Consider the following 21,755-nt stretch of genomic DNA (forward strand, 5'->3'; position numbering starts at 1 on the left):
GAGAGAGAAAAATTAAATCGTAAAAATAAAGCGTCTTTATTTGATACTTACTTAAAAGAAAATATAACTACAATATAAGCAACACGATATATGTGTACCTATAAGAAATAAATAAATAGATATAACTTGTAGATAAAAAGTATATAGGTGATGTAAATATATCCAGGAACTCATTTAAATAAGCAAGAATCGTCACGCGAAGAAAGGATACCGACTACCGGGAAAGCCTGTCTATAGAAGAGTACATATTCCAAGACGTGATTATAGCATGGATACAAGCACGATCGAGCACAACGAAGAATGCTAGGAGCGTCGAGAGGCGGCCATGGCCGCGCGCAGCTTCGTTCCGCGACTTGCGAAGGAGCAATTAAGAAGGTTGGCATTATGCGAGAGAGCTGAACGTGTGTCATGAGTAAAATGTCTGACGACAACGACAACGACAACGACGACGACCATAGCAATGACGATGGCGTCGGCGATGGCGACGACGACGACGACGGCGACGGCGACGGCGACGGCGACGGCGATGGCGACGGCGATGACGACGACGACGATGGCGACGAGAATGAACGTAGAAAGTAGAACGTCATGCTTTTCGAAAAGAACGAGCCTCTTCCAGGAATACATCTCGAAATTGCGAAAAGCAACGGACAACTTGACGTTCGCGAACAGCGTTATGTGAATTTTAAAGATTGTAATTTAACATGCTCATTAATATTCCTCCTCGTTGAGGTACTTCGATCTGCACCGATTTTCGCATTCTTCACGCTCCGTTTTCAATCAACGAATTTCAATCAAACGACGAATCTAACGTTCTCGTTATTACCGTATGCTAACGAGAGAAACCATATATGGTAATCGAGGTAACGAGAGTTAGAAAGATAGCGTTAGCCGATAATGAAATGTAATCTGATATAAGAAAAAAATATGTACGTAAGTATATTCGAAGATTATAAAAAAGGAGAGATTTGTAAAAAGATCGAAGAAAGAAAAGAAAAGGAGGAAAGAGAGAAAGTCTCGATTGAATTCAAAGATTACTTTATTAACAAGAGTATCGGGAATCGATGTGTCTGCTAAAGAATAACGTGAAAACTTGCGATAGAAATATTGGATTGAAACGAAGAGTGGTGGGACGGAGAAGGAAGGTAAGAAGATAGTATCTCGATTAATAATAGGTTTCCTAGACGGTGTTGGTGCGGCCACGATGCAACAACACGAAGATGGACTTCCGTGCGTCACTCCCTTTCATCTATCACATCGAGGGTATAACCTCTGGTTAGCTCTCGGACTCGGCTAGATTCACCTCGGAGCTCTCGTTTATAAGTCGTCTTATCATTGAAGAAGGCGCGGGCAAACACTGTCTTTCTCTCTCTCATTCTATTTCTCTCTCTCTCTTTCTTTCTCTCTTTCTCTCTTTCTCTTCAATGCATCGCGTGCAGCCACGAAGGAACGTGCATGTGCGAGACTACACCCTCTTTCTCTCTTTTTAACCTTCTTCTTCTTCTCCTCCTCCTCTTCCTCCTCCTCCTCCTCCTCCTCCTCCTCTTTCTCCTCCTCCTTCTTCTTCTTCTTCTTATTCTTCTTCTTTTTCTTCTTCTTCGTCTTCGTTTTCCTTCTTTCCTACGTACCAAGCTCGGCCTTCATTCGCCAAGTTGAGATTTAGTGCCTTTGGCTACCATGAAATGATCATTTACTGGACGTCGCAACGTAGACATCGACCGAACGGATCGTTTATTAATTATGGAATCTTTAATAGAGGAAAAAGGGCGGATAGATCGCCTACTATCGAGACCAACCTCGTTGAGGTCACCGAACTCAACCGTTAGTTCATTTTTTTTTCTTTTATAAAACATAGAACGATTCGATTTTACTAGTGATACTATAATGGATTTCATTTGATGGTAATTAAAACATCATTAAAATTTTTATTCTCCTTTACATCCCGCTTTATTCTTATTGTTATGATATAAATTCGGTATAACACTTAATCGTAAAATGAAGGTTTAAAAGTTTCGTAACTCGAACGATTCATCTTTTACGAGAATTTTCTTATTACATGTAGCGCCTTGCTCGATATCAAAGTAACGAGAATAACTTTTACTACGTTATAGTCAAAACTACTTATAACATTTCGCGGATATTTGACGAGGCAGGGAAAGATAGAGAAATAAAGAAAGAGAAAGAGGGAAAGAAAGAAAGAAAGGAAGAGAAAGAGAAAAAGGAAGAGAAAGATATAGAGAGAGAGAGAGAAAGATTCAAATCAAAAACACCTGGACTTAGATATTGCGTGGGAGTGCGTTGGCGGTTTCGGTGCGCATAGTTGTGCGCTTATGCGAAGCTTGTTCATTAGTATCCACCGATACCGAGGTTCTTATAATCCCTACGTCTAGTATATGTAATACAATAGTTTTCTCTTTTGCTATTTATACTCGCTCGATCTATGATAGAATCATTTGAAAAGGGGCACCTAGTCGAAAAATATATATTAAAAATGATGTTTTATTTTCATCATTTGTTGAATTATATCCTCCTTCGTTCTCATTACTTTCAGTGTTGACAAATACCTATTCGATTCCACCTGCAACCAACGTAATCCAGCATAATCTTACTCGGCAGTAACTATAGAAAAGTAGCAAGGGCAAGCCGTATGGGTCAGCTAGCAGCTGGCGACCAGCGATTCGCGGTGATAATCAGTGGAGAGAGCATTCGCGTGCAAACACGTACCGGGTGTACCTGTATATACACAGAATGCATTCGTGAAAACTGGCGTCTAGCCATAGCACGAAGTTCTGCTTCGACCGCAGCTACCACTGTGGATGATTTACGTGTCTCCAATAGCAGCTAGTCCGTGGTATCGTGACCCTACCCACGCGTCGATTCAAAGGCATGCTTTTAAAACTGCCTCGTATTATTCTCTCTCTCTCTCTCTCTCTCTCTCTCTTCGTTTCACCGAACATGCGATTGTCACGACGTTAACCCTATATAATAGGTTAATTAAGGATAGTAGGTGACTTTTTACCTTCATGAATATTTTCAGTCTCCTTTAATGAAGCTTTTAAATGTTACATTGAATTTTCCAATAGGACCTTTGTTAATCACGAAAAATGTGCTCATTTTTATCATTTCTTTCTTCTCTCTAATACAAATTTCGTTTGTATTATAGCAGACGTATTTAAACCTTCCATTATCCTACCCTAATATCATTTCAGAATTTCGTTTCGTTAAATTTTCAAATATTATTTTTTTCATTGTATTATTTTGAAGACATTTCCTTCGACAGGTAATACGGGTGATAGGATTAAATTTAATACCACTGTCGACAACGAAATATTTTTCACAGTGGAAAAGTTATTTCACTTCTTGTTCGTTTATCTCCGCGAGAGCTTTATGAATTCATCCTGAAGAAAAAAGAATGGACAGATGTTTCCTCCATAAAAACGGCATCAAGGATCGTTAGAACGTATTTCCCCTCGTTTCGTTACTCTCAGCATCCATCGTATTGCTTCGCTCGAAAAGACTTACGAAGGACTCGAGGATCGCGAAACGTATTTCTTCTTAAGCCCACCCTAAATTACGGCCTTGTTCGTTTTAGGACATACTGTGGTCGTGCCTCGTTCTGGGAAACGATGCACCTGTACCAACGACTTCCACGATCATTACTTCTTCCATAGAACTCTCTTCGAACCTTTCGTTCTATTAAAAAGTTCCTGGTGTTACATAAGATTGGACTTTTACTTCTTTGCTTCTATAAAAATTTCCGTTTAAAATAGATAGATTAAACCTATATATTTTCTAAAGATTACGAACGCGTATTCCTTAGATATATATTCTATATAGATACTTTGAAAATTTTCGTAATATTCTATCTTTAGAAAACCTTTAATCATTCAAAAGGATATTTTCATTTACGCGATGAAATACGTATAACTATATAACGATACACTAAAGGAGTATAGTACGTTTACTATCTTCGAAACTAAGATCTCGAGTAGAGACGTAAACCTAAATCTCTTACAAGTTTGAAAGAGAGAGAGATCTTATTTTTCGTAGAGTCTCCCGAAGGATTTGTTCCGCTTTTATCTCGTTACTTCCGTCGCTCTACGGCGTCTTGGACGCGCTGCTAGCCAGTCCGAACGAGGTTGCAAAAGTAATCCGAGATAAATGAAACAAGAGCACTATAACGGAGCTCTGAGAGGGCTTATAAATGTACCTACGTCAAGTCTACGGATCATCGTAGAAGTTCCATCACGGTTTCTTCGTTGATCAGTACCGCGAGCTCCTTTCGATACCTTTCTCTCGATACTTCAATTAGTTGAAAGTACAGAAACGACATCGGCTGTAATAGAGCTGGCCGATATAACCGAGAGATCTCTACTACCATATCTACCGTTACTACAACATATCCGCCTTCTACTCCTCCTCCTTCTCCTCCTCCTTCTCCTGCTTCTTCTTCTTTATCTTTTCTTTTCCCTCTTCTTTACTTTTCTTTATAGCCAGCTTGCGATAACTTCGCGCCGTTACTTCTATATATACACTTGAAAACTATCTCAGGCTCTTCTTTATCGATTTTCATTAGCTTGATTATATCCCTAAAAGAAGACCAGTCCCCTATATGTTCTTGATAGTTACAATTAAAATGTGATAGAGATTTCTTTGACCATGTAAATGTGTACTTTTCCCAAAGATATCAAGATTAGAATGAGACATTTTTCGACGCAAAGTGAAATCTCTCGACGCCATACAATTTTCTATAATCTTCGAACGACTTTCGAAAGGCGATTAAGGTCCGATTAAGGTCCGTTTTAAGCAGACCGAGTTAAACCAACGCCATTATCGATTCATAGACGAAGTTACGTAAGTATGAAAGGCGTGAAGAAGAGGCCGAACTACTTCTCTTTCCCTCTCACGCTTCACTCCTCTTCTCTCTCTCTCTTTCTCTCTCACTGTTTCTGTCCCCTTTGTTGAGCCTCTTACGTAAGTAGAGCTTCCGCATACGATAATCACAATTCAGCTTTATAATTTGGCAACGAGTTAGCCAATTTTCAGATACCTATTCGTCGGAGTGTCGGACGATAAGATGACTCCTAGCTTTGATTTATTCAAAATGGAAATATATTTTTATAAAATAAAGTCATTCGATCTTATATACAATCCAAAGATCTCTTTATTTTTCTTTAGTTAACAATAACCAAAATCATCGGTCTATAATAAATTGTTCAAAATTCGTGAGTCCGATCAAATGCAAAACGAGTTTCGTATCTATACCGTTTGACGGGATATCCTGCCAATTTTGTAAGTAAGAAATACGAAGCAGGAAGAGATAAATAATAAAAGTTCTTTCGGACACGTATTATCTAGAATCGCGACGATTTATTTTGGTCACGTAAAAGCAAGTACAACGAATCGTTAATACGGATATGTAGCAGTGACACGGAGAGATGATGCATCGTTCGTTCAATATATCGGCTTTACAAAACGGAGCAATAAAATATCTGAAGCCCTTGCCTTGGATACAGAATGACGAGCATGAGCCAGCTCAAAAGTCTCACAGGGGAGGTTGTCGAGGTCAAAATTAAATCCGGCGCTTCTCAAAGGATATACATGCTCGAACGAATGTAACATGTAATAAATCAATTCTTGGTTTCTTTAGTCACAACCGAAGAATATTTTCATTTGTCAAACGTAAACGATAAAATTATTTAGGCGATGAATTAATTTACATAGTTCGAAGAGATGAAGGAACCATTCTTCAAGGATTTCTATTTCGTTTTCTGCTCGATATTTATTACTGGTACGTAAATAATAACAATCCTCAAGTACTTACGTGAAGGATCGTTATGAGATAGAAAACATCAACTTTATGCTCGTTGGCGATAACTACTCTTTGTGATTATTGGCTGTGACTACTGGCAAGGATTCTTGGCTGTGAGTACTGGCACAAACGATACTTTTCCAAGTTTTCTTTCCATCCTAGGGCTAATATCTGTCAATATTTTCGACAAAACGTTTTATTTTTGAAGTATCATTTTCTAAGAATAACTTTCGGAGCTATATCGATTTAAGATATTTTGAAACGTGCGGGATAATTTCAGAACAGTTTCGTCTGCCTCCTTTCAATTTGAATCTCTCGTCTCTTAGTAAAGAGAAAAAGTGAATAAGAAAAAGCACGATAAGATTCGCGCGAGATCCAAGGATCGAGAAAATGGAGAAGATCGGATTTTCTGTCTTCTTTAACGGATTTCCCGAGGATATCGTAAAGGATTTATTTTCACGAATCAGAGAAGCGAACGGCCGGTGACACATCGAGCGGATTTGCGCGATAAGAAGTAGTACGAGAACGTCCATATGCGAATCTCCATTCGGAAAATCGTTTATAATTTCGATATCATCGCGAATCGATAAGACATATCGGCTTTAAATAAAAAATGTCTATATTATTGGCCATGATATAAAAATTTTCATCGTACATTATTGAATATTAAAGCCAATTTAAATTTAATTGAAGTTAATCAATTTAAACTTATATATTCAACGATTTAATTCCAGTTATTTTATATTATACAATCTGATATACGCGACCTAGTAAAACAAGGTAAAATAATGGTTGAGATTTTCAAGATAACAAAACAAATTGATAAACTTTCATGTTTTTATTAAAATTCACGAGAATTTCAGAATACGGCTTTTGTGAACGGGACAAGAGTTTGTGCTATAGAGAGAGAGAGAGAGAGAGAGAGAGAGAAGGAGAAAGAGAGAGCGAGAGAGAGAGAAGCGTGTTATGCCTCGAATATAAACGAACACGGCATCTAAATTCCAAAGCCAAACTGAAACTAATTAATAGTTGTACAATTTGATGTGTCTTTCGGCCCTTTACTATCGTAGAACCTTTCCATAACTCTTCAACGATAGATAGATAGATAGGCGGAATGGTAATGTTCCTTTACCACACATTTCACTACTCTTTACACACTGTGATTACGATGCTGTTGAATGAGAAACTCTCTCCAGTTTGAATACATTTGGTCAAACTGTTGGAATGAAAAGGAGCACATAGAGCTTCCTCATTTCGAACTCGAAAACATTCTGACGCTATTAATTCATGAGCTTTTTAAAACGCAAACATAGAAAATTCGTCTCTAGAACTTGTACGTTCAGATAAATGAATTTCTCTATATTTGAAGTCGTTCTGATAAATATTAAATATCGATGAATGATTATATATGGCACATCTTATTGAGTCGCTCAAAGCGAAAATGTTTTATGAAAAAAATAAATAAATAAATAATTAGTATCGCAAATATATTATGTTATTCGTTCGATATTCGATAGAAGCAGAGTTTTATGATATATCGTTGAAAGATGAGGGGTGGGAAGGAAGGGATGGATACGAGAAGGGTGGAGAGAGGGAGGGGAGAGAGGGGGAGGGGAGACGAGTCACTTTAGGCCACCCAAGAAATAGGAGTGGTCGGAACAGTAGCTTCTTAGCCAGACACGATCCTCTTCATCTGTCAGCTTAACTACCTTTCATGTTTCATCTCCTTACATACGATATAAATATGCTCTCGTGTCGCAAATGCTGCCGCATAATAAAATATAAAATGGAAGCGAAACGATTCCTTCCGCATTGGCGGACATTGTTGATACCAAAGTGGATCTTTTTCTGTCTCATACGTAATAAAAGTGGAACGAGATGGACTCTGAACGTGCCACTTTTGGATACAAGGATAAGCGTAAGGAGATAAGTATACGGTTATCACCGCTAAAGTATTGCTCCGTCGAGGAGGATCGAATTAACGAAACCTCCAACACAAATTTAAACCAAAGTAATTCAGTTTAAAGAAAAAATTATTTTATAAACAAATTTCATTCATATAATTTGATATAATAAAGTAACGAATTAAAATATATATTGATATGTGTAATAGAAGTTAAGATAGGAAAAGTAGATATTTTTGTCAAATAAAAAATTAAAGCGGCAAAATTTTGTAATCTTCTCGTACGAAAGTTCATGCGGTATTTGAATGAAAGCCAGCAACATTCGCTGCATGATAACTTAAATCAATTTGAACGGCAGTCTCTTTTTCAGTATGTGGTTGGTCCGTTTGTAAAGAAGCGATGAAAAAGTTCGATAAATAGAGTTATCTCTATTTACATATATAAACGTATATACATATGTATATATTTAAGTAACGAACAGTCAGAACGTGAATAAAATAATCTGAACAAATGTTTGAACAAAAATTTCTTTACTCATATATTAAAATATTTTTTATCAACGTCAAACTTTACTATCGATCGTCCATAAGTAATGGTAAACTAATCGCGCATAAAAATCATGAGCATAGCAAATAATCAAAAGACATAATTCTGAATTTGTTAATTCCGAAATTTCAAAAACATGCAGATACATTTAAGATACCAATAATCGAGAATCTAGATACGATATTAAGTTCCGTTTTAATATCCAGTTTCAGATAATATTATGGAATTCGCAAGTGGCGGATGCTAGCAATCCTATTGCGATAATAATATCCTCGATATTCTACCATGTTTCTTCTTACCTAGGTATTACATTCCACTTACGTACAGTAGTACCACTCTAGGACACATAATGACACTTTATTAACGCGGCTCCGTGTGAGCAACGAGCTTAGTCCTTTACTTTAGAACATTCCGCTCTAGTGTAAAATTCAAAAGATCCCTACAGTGTAAGACATCAAAATCTTTGGATGAATTTTACATACGTATCTACGGATAATAAGGCTGTGTAAATGGCCAATTGAAAATCTCGTTAGAATTGAAGAAGAAAAAACGAATGCAAAAAGATAATCGACGTTTATCTTTCTTATTGCTTTTATCCACTCATTGAGTTAATTACTTAATATAAGCAAAGTAAAATTGGTTACGAGTTTATTAGAAAACCTCGATATTTTCTTTTACGTATACAAAACGAGTTGGGAAATAAATTTATATATTTAACTACCAACGACATTGAAACATTTTCAGTTTATAAGGAAACAATAGGTATGTTGGTTGAACCATTTCGAATGATACGCCTTACTCTATTCCCTTGAAGATTCCTGTGCTTTTTCCCACAGGATAGCGAGTCATACGACCGATGTCGGACATTGCCTTTTCATTTTCGCAATACGTTCGCCAACAATGTATTTTCACTTACTTCAAAAGGTTTTACAGAACGATATAGAATACCTTTTCGGTTGGATAGATACGCGATAGAAGGTCTCGGACCGTAGTCATCACAAAATACAAAACTTCGTATCAGAGTGACCTGGTAAATGTATCGAACAAAAAGAGTCACGTGACATGTAATAACCACTTTTGATCGTATCAAAGAAAAGTTGATAATATGATCACTGAAGCGACAAAGTTCTTAAATGAATACCTTCTATCTCAATGTAATATGCATCATATACAGTACGACAACAATTTCTGATATATAAGCATGCCTGCAAAAGTTAATTAAAGTTTAAATCAATTATAAGGAATCTTTTCTCAAGAAATGTCGGTCATATAAATATGTACGTGTAGATACATACGTCTAGCAAGAATTAATAAACTCGCTCCATATTCGTTTCATTGAAAGACGAAAATACGAAGAAGCAGCGGCTCTAACGAAGAGTCGTCTCGTGCGAATTCTTAATTAACGTTGAACGAGCGTAGAGTGGTGTATGGTAAAGTAGAAGAGAAGAGGATGTAGTTTTCGTTCTTTCGAAAAAAATACCTTTTAATTAGGAGATAGAGAATTTACTTACGACAAGTAACGTCGGTATACTCTGCTTCTCTTTCATACATTCCTTTCTTTTTCACTCCCTAAATGTCTTCTTTTTTTTTCTTTTTTTTTTACTAAAATGAAAAATACATAGATTAAAGAAGGGACGATTATATTGCACTCACGGGAGCTTGCCAAAGACTTTTGGGGCGTAGCAATTTTCGCTCCTCGGAACGTTCCAAGGTTCTATCGGTTCCAGTCCAGTGGGAAGCTTGAAACTCTTCTTCTAGCCCTTCTTCGTTCCCCTTTTACCCTCTTCTTTCCTTACTTCCTTCTATCTATCTATCTGTTCCTCTCTCTCTCTCTCTCTCTCTCTCTCCCTCCTCTCTCTCTCTCTTTCTCTTTCTTTCTCATTCTTCCTGGTACGGATATCGCTGAAAGGAAGAAACATCGTTGAAACTAACTTTCGTATCAGCGCTAGATTCGGAAGCAACTTTTGAGCAGCGCAGCAGAGCTCTGAACTTGTATTGGCTTAACGTGATTTCAAATTTCCTTCTATACGAAGGTAAAAGGAACGAAGGAGGCTCAACGACGTTCTCAACCAAATCGATACGTATTCGATGAGAGAACAGAAGCGTTGGAACTTTGTTTTGCAAAGAAGCGTTATGACGGGAAAGTGAGAATGTGTTAGCGACGTTGATTCGAATTGAACTTCTCTTTGAAACAAATTCACGGTGCTTTCGCTCCATCGCGAGGGGCAGAAGTGTAAAACGAAATTGATATCAGCTTTGGAATATTGAGATTCATGAAAGAGCAAGAACTTTTTTCATCGAAAGAACAAGAAAAGAGAAAGAGAGAGAGAGAGAGAGAGAGAGAGAGAGAGGGAGAGAGAAAGAGGAAGAAATCATTCTTTCTAAACTTTTCCTAAAGGAAGATGAAAAAAATTAATCAAATATGACAGATGGAAAATTATGAAAATCAATGAAATCGATTTCGATTTCATTTCATCGAATATCGTAACTAGCGATGAATTTCATATCGGACATTAATATGAAATTTCAAATCATCATAAGTGCTTAGCTTTCTATTCATTCATGAAATTTCTCTATCTTTCTTCTCGCTTTTATTGATTCATCAAATCTTCAAGGTTCCTTCCTTTCGCAAATAACATCGATTGCGTCTTGTTGAGTCGAGAAGAAAACGGAGAACGAATAAAATCCGGCGATTTAAATGCTGTCGGTGATTTCGAAGCTTTGAGTGGAACTTATGCTTCCTGATCTCGATAAAGATGAATATGATTGAGTTTCGTGACTATGTCAAGCGAGTTCCACATCGCGTTTACCAACATATTCGTGTTACTTTATTCCGAGATCGAAAAGATCGAAAAAGTTATTTGATAATTTTATTCGATGACTAGATATTTATTCACCGAGACGAGAGACAAGAGTTTACACTGTTACATGATCCTATTGTAAAAATATAAAATAATAGAAACCTTCTGATGAACTTGATCATTCATTAGCGAATGCTTTTAAACCGCACGCTCATTAACCGCATTACTTTTGATATTAAAATTGTTATTAGCGGTAACTTGATAAAGTAGAAAGCAACTCTTCCGTAATTTGAAAGGCACAAGCGAGAGAAAATTCTTAAACAAGATTCCTTAGCTTTAGAAGAGAAGCTACGTCGAAGATGCATCGTCAACATCGCGTTCGAGGTTCAAGAAGAGAAGAGAAGAGAATAGAAGAGAAGAGAAGAGAAAAGAAGAGAAGAGAAGAGAAGAGAAGAGAAGAGAAGAGAAGAGAAGAAAAGGAAAAGGAAGGAAAGGGAAGGAACTATCCTCTCACATTTAATTTTCCTCTTTGTAACTTAAACGATACGACAAAGACTACAACGGAGGTTGCGCAAGTGGCTACAAGAGAAGGGATCAATCGCCTTATCGCTCATAAGAAGCTTTTCGTAGTCGACGGTATCCGTTCGTCGCAAATGAACCATCGTTGAAAGAAAAGCATCGTTTCGAAGGAGTACAAGAGTGAGAAAGATAGAATGAGAAGTATTTTCAAGCTATTAAGTAACATCGCGGCGATCCATCCGGGGAATTCGAGCCGCTTCTTCCTCCGCGAAAAGGGCCCTCAGAGTCCTTATCCCTTCCGTATCTTCTAAAGTTCTTTTCCTTTTCGTGGTTGTCTTCGCCGTTTCCTTTGCGTTCCCTGCGCTTCTTAAAACTTTTAAAGGGATTCACAGATATTTCCTTGAACTGTATACATATAAAGTGCTTCCGTAACTAACGACCCAAGAAATTTGTGCTGACTTTTATATATCACCTATCAACATTGTTTTTCCTCGAATCCTAGTACAATTGACTGAAAACGTAGATAGCTAGTAAAAAAAATAAAAAATTTTAAAAAATAAGAAAGATAAAATATAAAATAAATGAAGACTTTTCTCGTTCTTTCGTTTTTTTATTTTATCGCATAAATTCTGAACGATAAACTTTTCGACGTCTTTGAAGAAAAGAAAAGAAAAATGAGGGATGAATTTCGATGAGGAAGAATAAAGAGTAGAAAAAAATGGGGGGGACCAAAAACGAGAATGAAAGTCGTAACTTTGAAAATGACGAAGGGTTAGCGATTGCGCTTTTCCACTCGAGAGGAAAGCATCGATCGTTTCCTACTCTTCGTTTCCGGCTACGCGAACCAATCGTTATTTGGACAAAGAATAAAAGCACAAAAAAACGAATACTACGACTCTTTCATTTGCTCTCACCGAACGTGCTACCGAATGGCACGAAGCTTTTATGAGGTGATATTGAGTCACGCCAAGAAAAAATTGCTAACGAATGTATTTCGTGAGTCCGTGCCACCCTTCCTCGCGTTCTCGGTATCGTTCTAGCTTGCGAAAATGATAGTTAGTCTACCCACTTTTTCAACTTGATTACAAGTCTGAAAACTACTTGAACAGGAATCGTCTAAGGACGATCGTTACTTTGGCAACAATTTCGAGAACGTTTCGGCTGTGCTAGTAACGAAACTTACCTTTATATACCTACGAAACAATTTTAAATATTTTAAGGAATGTGTTTTATTTTTTAAACAAAATTGGTAGCATAGAAAGCGCATAAACAAACGTAATCGTATGTCAAAAGTGATTTTGGTAAAGCGACAGCTGTTGGCGAGAAGTTCGAACGAAAGACCCTTTCGTTTACCCTTACTTTTCATAAGGCGATCAACCAAAATTGGTAGTCATATACCGGGACACTTACGGATGGTTTACGACACGATCATCAAACAACCATATTAGGGTTTGGCCTCGTTAGAAACCGCGCCCATCTTACGACATTTTCACGATGAAATTAGGCGAAACGGATGGATCATCTAGTCGTGATAAAATGGATCTTTATAGTTATCTATAAAGTTATAGATATATAGTTATCGATAAATAACGAATGGAATAGAAAATTCGTACGAACCAGTTCCGTTTAAGTATGAATTTCCAAGAAATATCTCAAATATTTTTGATAATATACCGATAATACGGTGATAAGAATCATAATCGTTTTTCGTTAAAAGCAACGAGCCTTTTCCATACATGCGCATGAAAAAATTCTATGTTTAACTATCCGCACAACTTAGGCTCAAGCCATTTAAGGGCAGCACGGCATAGCGTTAGAAATTTTATAAGGGAGCCTCGTTCGAAGGATTATCATGCTTATTATAATTCCCGAGGAACAGGAAAGAACAGGAAACGGCTACTCGGATAGTCGACATCGAAAACGTGCTCGATCCTACCTTACGATCTTCATACATTTTCCTACGAGGCCTTAATTAATCGAAACGCTTTGCTCCCTTCCTCTATCTTTCTTTCTATTTCTATTTCTTACGCTAACCTACCGCGTTAACTTTTTTTTTTTACGGGACAAGTTGGCGGTACGTTTCAAATTCATACCAAGTAATAAACTCGACCAAGTGCTACGCCGGTAGTCGCACAAGGCCAACGCAAAAAGCGATATCGAAGAGACTAGGAAAAGAGAAAGAGAGTAGAAGCAGGGAGGGACTATCTTGAAAAAGCAAAAACGGATTGGAAGACACGCGGAACAGCGTGCACGATGTGTTAACACCAGGAATGTGGTCCAATTTTTACACTATCACGCTCGCTTGGCAACTCGCCATACATGCACGTCATTTCATATCGGTCCTCTTTCTCCTCTTCTTAGTTCGTTCATCGGCCATCTTCCTCGCAAAGTGAAAATATCTCTCTCTTTCTCTTTCTCTCTTTCTTCCTTTCTCCTCGTCTCTCTCTTTCTTTCTCTTTCCCGTGAATGCCACCGGCAACCTTCGGTCTGCCAGTTACACTGTTAGAGAGGTTGAAAGAAAAGAAAAGGAAGGGAAAGGGAAAAGCTCTCATGTTATCGAACTTTCTACGAGCCCTTTTCTTTTTTACGTTACGACATACCCTTTTGTAAGAGGGAAAGAGTAACTCTCTAACTCTTCCGAACGATATACGTTTCATAAATCGTACATTTGTAAAGGTTTCCGTTGCTATGCGGGAATTATTTACAATAAAGAAGATTTTTGATACTTTTTTTGCCTTGGGTTTAATAAAGTATTTTCACTGACGTTCGACTTCCTTTCTGTTTCAGGAAATATAAGGACAAAAGCGGTACTTGACGTCGAAACGAAAAACGGATATTGGCTGACAGTTTATGCGCAGGATCATGGAGTCGTGCCTTTGAGTTCGAGTTTGGAGGTAATTTTGGTATTTGCTTATCCTCGGGGATAATTACGATCGGAATTTGCTCGATAATCGCGCTTATCTCCTATGAAAATAAACTTTGACTCTTTCGCGTGATTTCGTTAAATAATTAAAATACTTCGTATTACTTGCTCAAACTCGTTAGAATCGGTACATTTACATCATCATCTTTAAAACTATGAAAATAAAATAAAATTTGACGTGGCATTTCATTCGAAAAACGAATTTGTTTCTGTCGTGTGAAAAAAATGTCAGGAATGACATAGTAAGCTACGATACGATCGAAGGATTGAACGTTCGCGATTCGAATGTAAAAGGAAAGCTTCGATTCGTGCTTGTAAAAGCAAAAATAGGAAAAAGGCAGGATAGAGAGCTTTTTTCTTTTTCTCTTTTTCTTCTTTCTTTTTCATTCTTCTTCTTTTTTTTTTTTTTTTTTTAACAAACGATTCGAAGACCTCGCGTGTTCATTGTTCTACAATTGTTTCTAACGCTTATTTTCTTTCTATCTTTTTTCGCGTTCAGGTTTACGTCGAAGTGTTGGATGAGAACGACAATACACCGCTGACCGAGCTTCCCGTTTACTATCCTTCCGTGCCGGAAAATTCGCCGGCCGGTGTTAGTGTACTGCAGATTCGAGCCTTCGATCGTGACGCCTCGCCCCAACAATTCACTTTTTCCATCAGCAGCGGCAATCCAGAGGGTTATTTTCTCATCAACTCCAGTACTGGTAAGTTTTGCGCATGCTCGTTCGCATAGCCAGGCTATTGTGTTGATAATACGATTAACGACTACCAAAATAGATTCCACTACTATCTCTATTATCTTGACTTACTGACTGAAAATATTAACGACAAACTTTCCACGTTATTATAACGGATCGATCGCGTTAATCCGTTTTATCTCTTTCTACTTTGGTTAATTTTGTATCCTTAATAATATGATATTTTTATCATCTTTCCTTTCTTTTCAAATTAATTATTTATCAATATTTTATGATAAATATAAAATGGAAGAAGCACTTTTATCAATATTTTACGATACGACATTTATAGCAACGTGTATATCAATACCAAGGATAAGAAGCAACTCGGGATAAAAAATATAAACAAAGAAAAAAATTTCTATCCACCGACTCGCACATAAATAGAACTCGTCGGTAAAAGTCAATACTCCTTTATATCGTAACGTAAATTATCTATCATAACCCGTGCTTCTACTAAGAGAGAATATTCCCTTCCATATGTAACATCGTCCTCGTCATCGAATTTACTCTCCTCGAGCATATTGAATTGCACGTTGGAATATGATCGGCTTATTGTTAGCTACTAAGCTCGGTAAGTGAACGGACAGAAGAGAATGTTGTTCCTTCCTTCGTCCTTTTCCTTTTCTTCTCGAAGGAAAGCGGGTGTAACTTTTGCACCGACGAATAGCCGAGGTCACAGTGAGACCTTTGCTTCGAGCGTATTTATAAAAGTTTATTATAATATCGTTGAAGGCGTTCGTAATTCGTGAGATAATTGCCACAAAGGACGCAAAGGGTATAAATTTTGTTCTTTTAATGGTGGTATTATATCGAGAATAATATGTTAAAAAATTCCGATCGAACGAAGGAAATAGCTATGGAATGAAATTCATTATAATTACGCTATATGCTTCGTAATAAATCAAAGATAATTTTGATATAATTAGTCTTCCGCAAAATAAACATTGTATTATGAAACTTGACAGAGTCTAATACTCATTTACAATAGAAACAATTCATCGAACATTATCTATCGACTTTTCGAAAAGCACGTATCCATACGAAATGTTTCAAAAGGATTAATGTGAATTATAGATATTATTTCGGTTGGTGCGAATATAAATATTATTTCGATGTAAAATGCTTCGGAACGGTACTGATTGCAGACGAATTATAGCACTTCGTTAAATAATATATATAAATTTGCGAATACGTTATACTCCACGTATTAATATCTCTGTTTATCGATCACAGATTAAATAAATTAATCGAGGAATCGAACTAGAAATATATTTTATTGGAAGAGATTGACATTTACAGAAATTAATCTAAATCCGGACGAATGCATATTCTTGAAACTTTAGACCTAGATATGCCAGTATGTCTCAGTAGGCAAGGATTGGAGAAAAAGAGAAAGAGAAAGAGAAAGAGAGACAGAGAGAAAAAGAGAAAGAGAGAGAAAAAGGATAGGAAAGAATCAGGAATGAAAACGGAAAGCAATTATTTAAATGTGCTCTACGGAACAGCCAACCCTCCTTTTTATTTTCCCTCTTCTCTCTTTCTTTTTCTCCTCACGTTAGCAACTACGACCATTATCAACGATGCCACCCTACTTTTTACTTTCGTTTCTCACCGTGAAATGCCAGAGGGCATTATCGATACGAAACAAACAATGAGTCCATCTCAAACGATACTATAGACGAGAGCAAAAGAATCGTTCATGACGCTCTACCGTGCACTTCTTCTCTTCTTACACTGTCAGCGAGAAAATCTCACGAGCTTGTCGATATCGTCGGTTCTCGTCGATGGATTTAAACGGACTCTTTTTCTCTCTTTCTCTCTCTCTCTCTCTCTTTCTTTCTCTTTCTTTGTCTCTCTCTTGGTTTTCCATTCGCCCTCTCACAACGAAAAATCCAGTTATTACGGTTATCAGAGACTTTCGCGCTCTTCTTTCTCTCATTTCCCGTTTCATTCTTTCATACTTACTGGAAATAGCTATGAGAAATCTCCAAGTCAGCGCGAATCCGACAAGCGGAAGGAAGGAAGGAAGGAAGGAAGGAAGGAAATCGGGAATCGCGATGACCGCACACTCGTTGAACCGTGTGAAAAATTTTTGTCGATGGACCGGGATGCTGGACTCTCCTTCGAACGTTCGAAGCAACGATATGTTACCCGAGAACTCATCTAAGATCTAAGAAACGTTTCAAGTGGAATTCATAAGTGTTACTATTTCAACTCACTCCTTAAAATTAGTACTTGTATTAGCCTTGTCCTATAATTTTTTTCTTCGTCCGACGAATACACTCGTAATAGCATAAAAAATTACCATCTCCTTAAATTCAATTAACATGTCAAAGCCGAAGAAACTATCGTCTAATCTCTCGAAGGCTACAATTATCGACGTTGTAACGTTATCGCTCGACAATACAAAGCTATTAACCTAAATTCATGAATCTTATGGTTGTATGTTATCAAAGATAAGTACGGACAACTTTCGAAACGCGACATTTGATCTTCGTGATCGTAATTAATAACAACTCGAAGTTACTGGCTAAGAGTATCATTAATCTTAACTCAAAATTTCTCTATCGTATCATACATTTGATATCTACAACGATGTTATCGTTGAGAAATTTCTGATTAGAAATTTCAACTCGGATTAGAATTTCTTCGCCGTTAGGGACAATCCAAAGTAAAGGTTGGGACATTAGGAAACATTCACGTACCTTCGAAATCATAATCAGTTATAGCCTAACGTTATCTGTAAAGGAAAATACGAAGTCGTTAACCCAAATAGAAAGTACCATTCTATTGGGCAGCAGTCGACGTTGATATCGTCGTTTCAAAGTTGGTTCGTACTAGTTTCGCTCCAAAATTCTACATACCGCAAAACTATTCACAAATGTAATGGGTGACCGTGCTTTTACAGTTATGGGGTCGCCAAGCGAGTCGCAGAACACGGGCTTCCTTCTAATTTGATTAGTGATTCTTACGGTTGAATATCAAATCTATTTTCCTTGTAACCTGTGAACGGAAACCTTAAAAGATTGTTAAAGAGGAAGACGAATAGAAAAAAAAGAGATAGAAATAGAAAGAGAAAAGAGAAAAATAAAACGAGGAAAAGAAGAAATACTCTTGTTTAGTACAAGGCACCGTTTTAAAAAGGCTTCGTCGTCGTTGCTTACGTCGGTTGCTTTGCAAAACATTATTTTTACTTTCAGGAGCTTCCCTTACATGATTTCTATGTAATACAGTTTCCACCAGAAAATGTTATATATACTCGAACGAAAGTTTGTTTATAACCTTTGTTGGTTTCGTCGTTAGTCGCCGAAAAGAATAATAGAGAAATTCCTTTGATCTGTTGAAATTTTATGAAAAACTATCTATGCATTTCGTTTTGTGCTTATTCTCGGAAAATGATACAGCATGCGCTTTGTAAATCACTATATCTCTATTTGTTTGTAAGCTGATTAGCGCAAAACTTTTACCTGTTACTTAATACTTGCGTAAGTATTTATCTCTAAACTGTGTGGATTCGTTTTCTTTCTTTTTTTTGCTTTTACATAAAAATATTTTTCTACTGTATCCCTTTGTCGATAAGTTATCATTGAATTTTTTGATAGAAAATTCCTATGATAGAAGGTAGAAAATGAAAATCGTTTATTCGAAAAAATTAAAACGAGCAAGAGGGAAAAAAGGGAAAGGGGAGGTGAGATTCTATCGATTTTCGAATTTTCGTTGAACGAGTTTCCAAACGAAGCACTCGACGAGGATGAAAGAGATTTGTGACGCGTAAAATAAAATACGGCTATCGGTGGTAGTAGTGTTAGCAATAGAAAGAAAGAACAAGCGAGAGAAGGATCGACCGAATGAGAAGAAAGAGAATCGACGCTTGATCCAATCGGCGTTTCTGCAAAATCTCGATGCTATAATTTTCGACGAGAACGTACCAGTGAATCGATCTTCGTCTCGTTAATAGAGGTCTTTCCATTTAGCCGCAAATCAGAGTCGAATGGTAATTCCCGTATATTTTTTAAGCCTTTTTCCATCGCTCGCTGAAACTAGAAACTTTTTTTTTAATACCGTTAAATCGTAAGACGATTTCATAGTAAGCTTTTATAAATGAACATGTTGAAACTTTCAGCTTATAAAAATTTTTTCTTTTTTTTTTCTTTTAATTTTTTTTTTCTTTTTTGAAGTCGTATTTTTAGCATGAATAAAGGATTAAATAGAAAACTGTCTATGATAAGAACGAAGGATGTATGATAAACGAGAAAGATAAAAAAAGTAATCTGACCGTTGTGGGTCGGTAAACTCGATTTACATTGCGTGGTAAAATTATACTGCATTTTAAGTATCGTGAGCTATTGCAAATACATTTAAGCATATATATATGTGTGTGTGTGTTTGTGTTATGTTATTAATATATCAAATTTGATTAAATCACCAAGATTGAAATAATTATAATTAAAATATTTGTTCGATCCTTGATCCTATACATTTATGTGGAAAGTTCGTCGAATCATATAAACTCAATTTTCCATTTGTCTAATCATATCGCTGCTTTTTCAGGTCTGATCACAACGAGCGGTAGAAAATTGGATCGAGAGAATCAAGCGGAGCATGTTTTAGAGGTATGAAATAACGATCCTTTAAAACTAGTTGATATATTCTCGACAGAAATAGGTTTTTCATCGAAACGTGAAATTAATTTCAATTTCTAAGATCATTTTAATCAATTAATTACTAAGAAAGAGAAGCTTGTGACGTTTGCGTAATATACGAATCCTGTTGGGAGTAAGTCGAAGGATAATCGTTTGATCGTACAAAGCCACGAATACGTAACCATTCTCGAAGGTATCCTTCTTCAATTAATTCAGATTAAGTTTTCGTTTCTCCGAATTCATTTGATATCCTCCTATCCTTCCTATTACATCTTAGCACAATCTTAGAAGGATCTCGACGAGACGCGAAGGAGGGATTAGAAGTCCTTAATCCCGGTAAGATAGGTTCGGTGGAATAATCATCTTACGTTAAGTATAATCGTACGTCGGTGTATATGCACGCGTAATTAGCACTTTGCCAGTTGACGCTCAGGGGAGGAAGAGGAGTATACAAGTGGTACGTGAAGAGGAGAGGGAGAAAGAGAGAGAGAGAGAGAGAAAGAGAGAGAGAATGAGTGAGTGAAATGAAAGGAGTTGAGACGGGTAAGTTGGCTCAGTGGAGTGAAATACAGGATATAGGAGATTGTACCTATATCGGGTTTCCCAGAGAGAGAAGGAGAGAGAGAGAGAGAGAGAGAGAGAAAATTTCTATTCGAAATTACGCGGTGCTTAGCAACGCCCGGATAATTACATCAACAAAGTTCCCTTTTCGTTTCACCGACGAGACAACATATTATTTCCTGTCTTTCTCCTACAACGTTTATGAACTAACATTAATGGTATTGTTTTTCTTTTTTTGTGAATTAAAGCCAGTGATATTTCTTTTTTTATTTTTATTTAAAACAATGCACTCGAACTAGCAAAACATATCGCTAAATATTACAGCAATGTGTAAATGTGACATGTCTCATTTGTACCATAAAATATACTTTGAATTTCCATTCTGTTCGCATTCTATATACGAAATTCTACATTGATAAGTATTCATTTGCAATATCAATTACCGTAAAATTGAGTTTCGCGTATGTAATACTTATAATTATGAGTTTCGAAAGGAACAATTCGTCCATGAAATTAAATATAAATACACGTGTGGGACATTCGTACGTACATAAATGTTATCTCAGCATAAACGATTAAATTATCAAAATAAAAAAAAAATGAAGATTTTATTAGAGAACAACAACAAAAATAAAGGATATATCAAATTATAAATCAATATTAATTTTGATCACAAAATATTGTAGTTATATAAAAGATAATTTTCTACTTCGTCGAAGGGAATCGAAAAGATATCTTCGTACCCTTTCTTTTAAATCAGTTCTTCGATCAAAAAAAAACAAACAAAGAAAAAGAAAGAAAAATATAAAAAAGACAAGAAAAGAAAATCGAAGAAGAAAAGTTTTCTTTGAAAAAGAAGCGGATGTCCTTCGCGACAGGATCCAACACTTAACATTGTCGAAGTCGTTCGGACAAATCGAATTTCCTAACAGTGTGCTAACGCTAACAGGTAGATAGGCAGATTGCTAATGCATCTTTTCTCTCCTTCTTATCTCTCTCTCTCTCCCTCTCTCTCTTTCTCTCTCTCTCTCTCTCTCTTTTTCGAGAAGGCTTTTCCCACCATTTACGTCCACACCCCTTGATATTGTCAGACTGGAAATGAGGAAGAAAATCGTATCCTCTTGGAGATTGAAAAGTAAAATGAGGTGAATCTCCTGACTTGAAAGTGAGAGGAACAGCTTTGAGGAGGCATTCTGAGATCGGATGAGAACGAGGAAGGAAGAAAAAGGGAAAAAACGAAGGAGGAAGGAAGAGAGAAACGAAAGAGGAAGGAAAAGAGAAACGAACGAGAAAGAGGAAGTGCGAA

At 36.8% G+C, this 21,755-nt stretch overlaps 1 protein-coding gene across 9 annotated transcripts in view; it reads left to right on the top strand.

Moving 5' to 3' along the window:
• Positions 1-21,755, top strand: part of LOC127072517 (fat-like cadherin-related tumor suppressor homolog) — a 291,697-nt gene that overhangs the window by 239,243 nt on the left and 30,699 nt on the right. For all 9 annotated transcript variants that reach the window (XM_051012955.1, XM_051012956.1, XM_051012952.1 and 6 more), the window contains 3 exons: positions 14,370-14,476; positions 15,005-15,209; positions 19,797-19,858. In XM_051012955.1, coding sequence (XP_050868912.1) covers positions 14,370-14,476; positions 15,005-15,209; positions 19,797-19,858 — 374 coding nt within the window. The remainder of the gene's footprint in view (positions 1-14,369; positions 14,477-15,004; positions 15,210-19,796; positions 19,859-21,755) is intronic.

The sequence above is a fragment of the Vespula vulgaris genome, chromosome 2, assembly GCF_905475345.1.
Source record: "Vespula vulgaris chromosome 2, iyVesVulg1.1, whole genome shotgun sequence".
In the NCBI taxonomy this organism is placed as follows: Eukaryota; Metazoa; Arthropoda; class Insecta; order Hymenoptera; family Vespidae; genus Vespula; species Vespula vulgaris.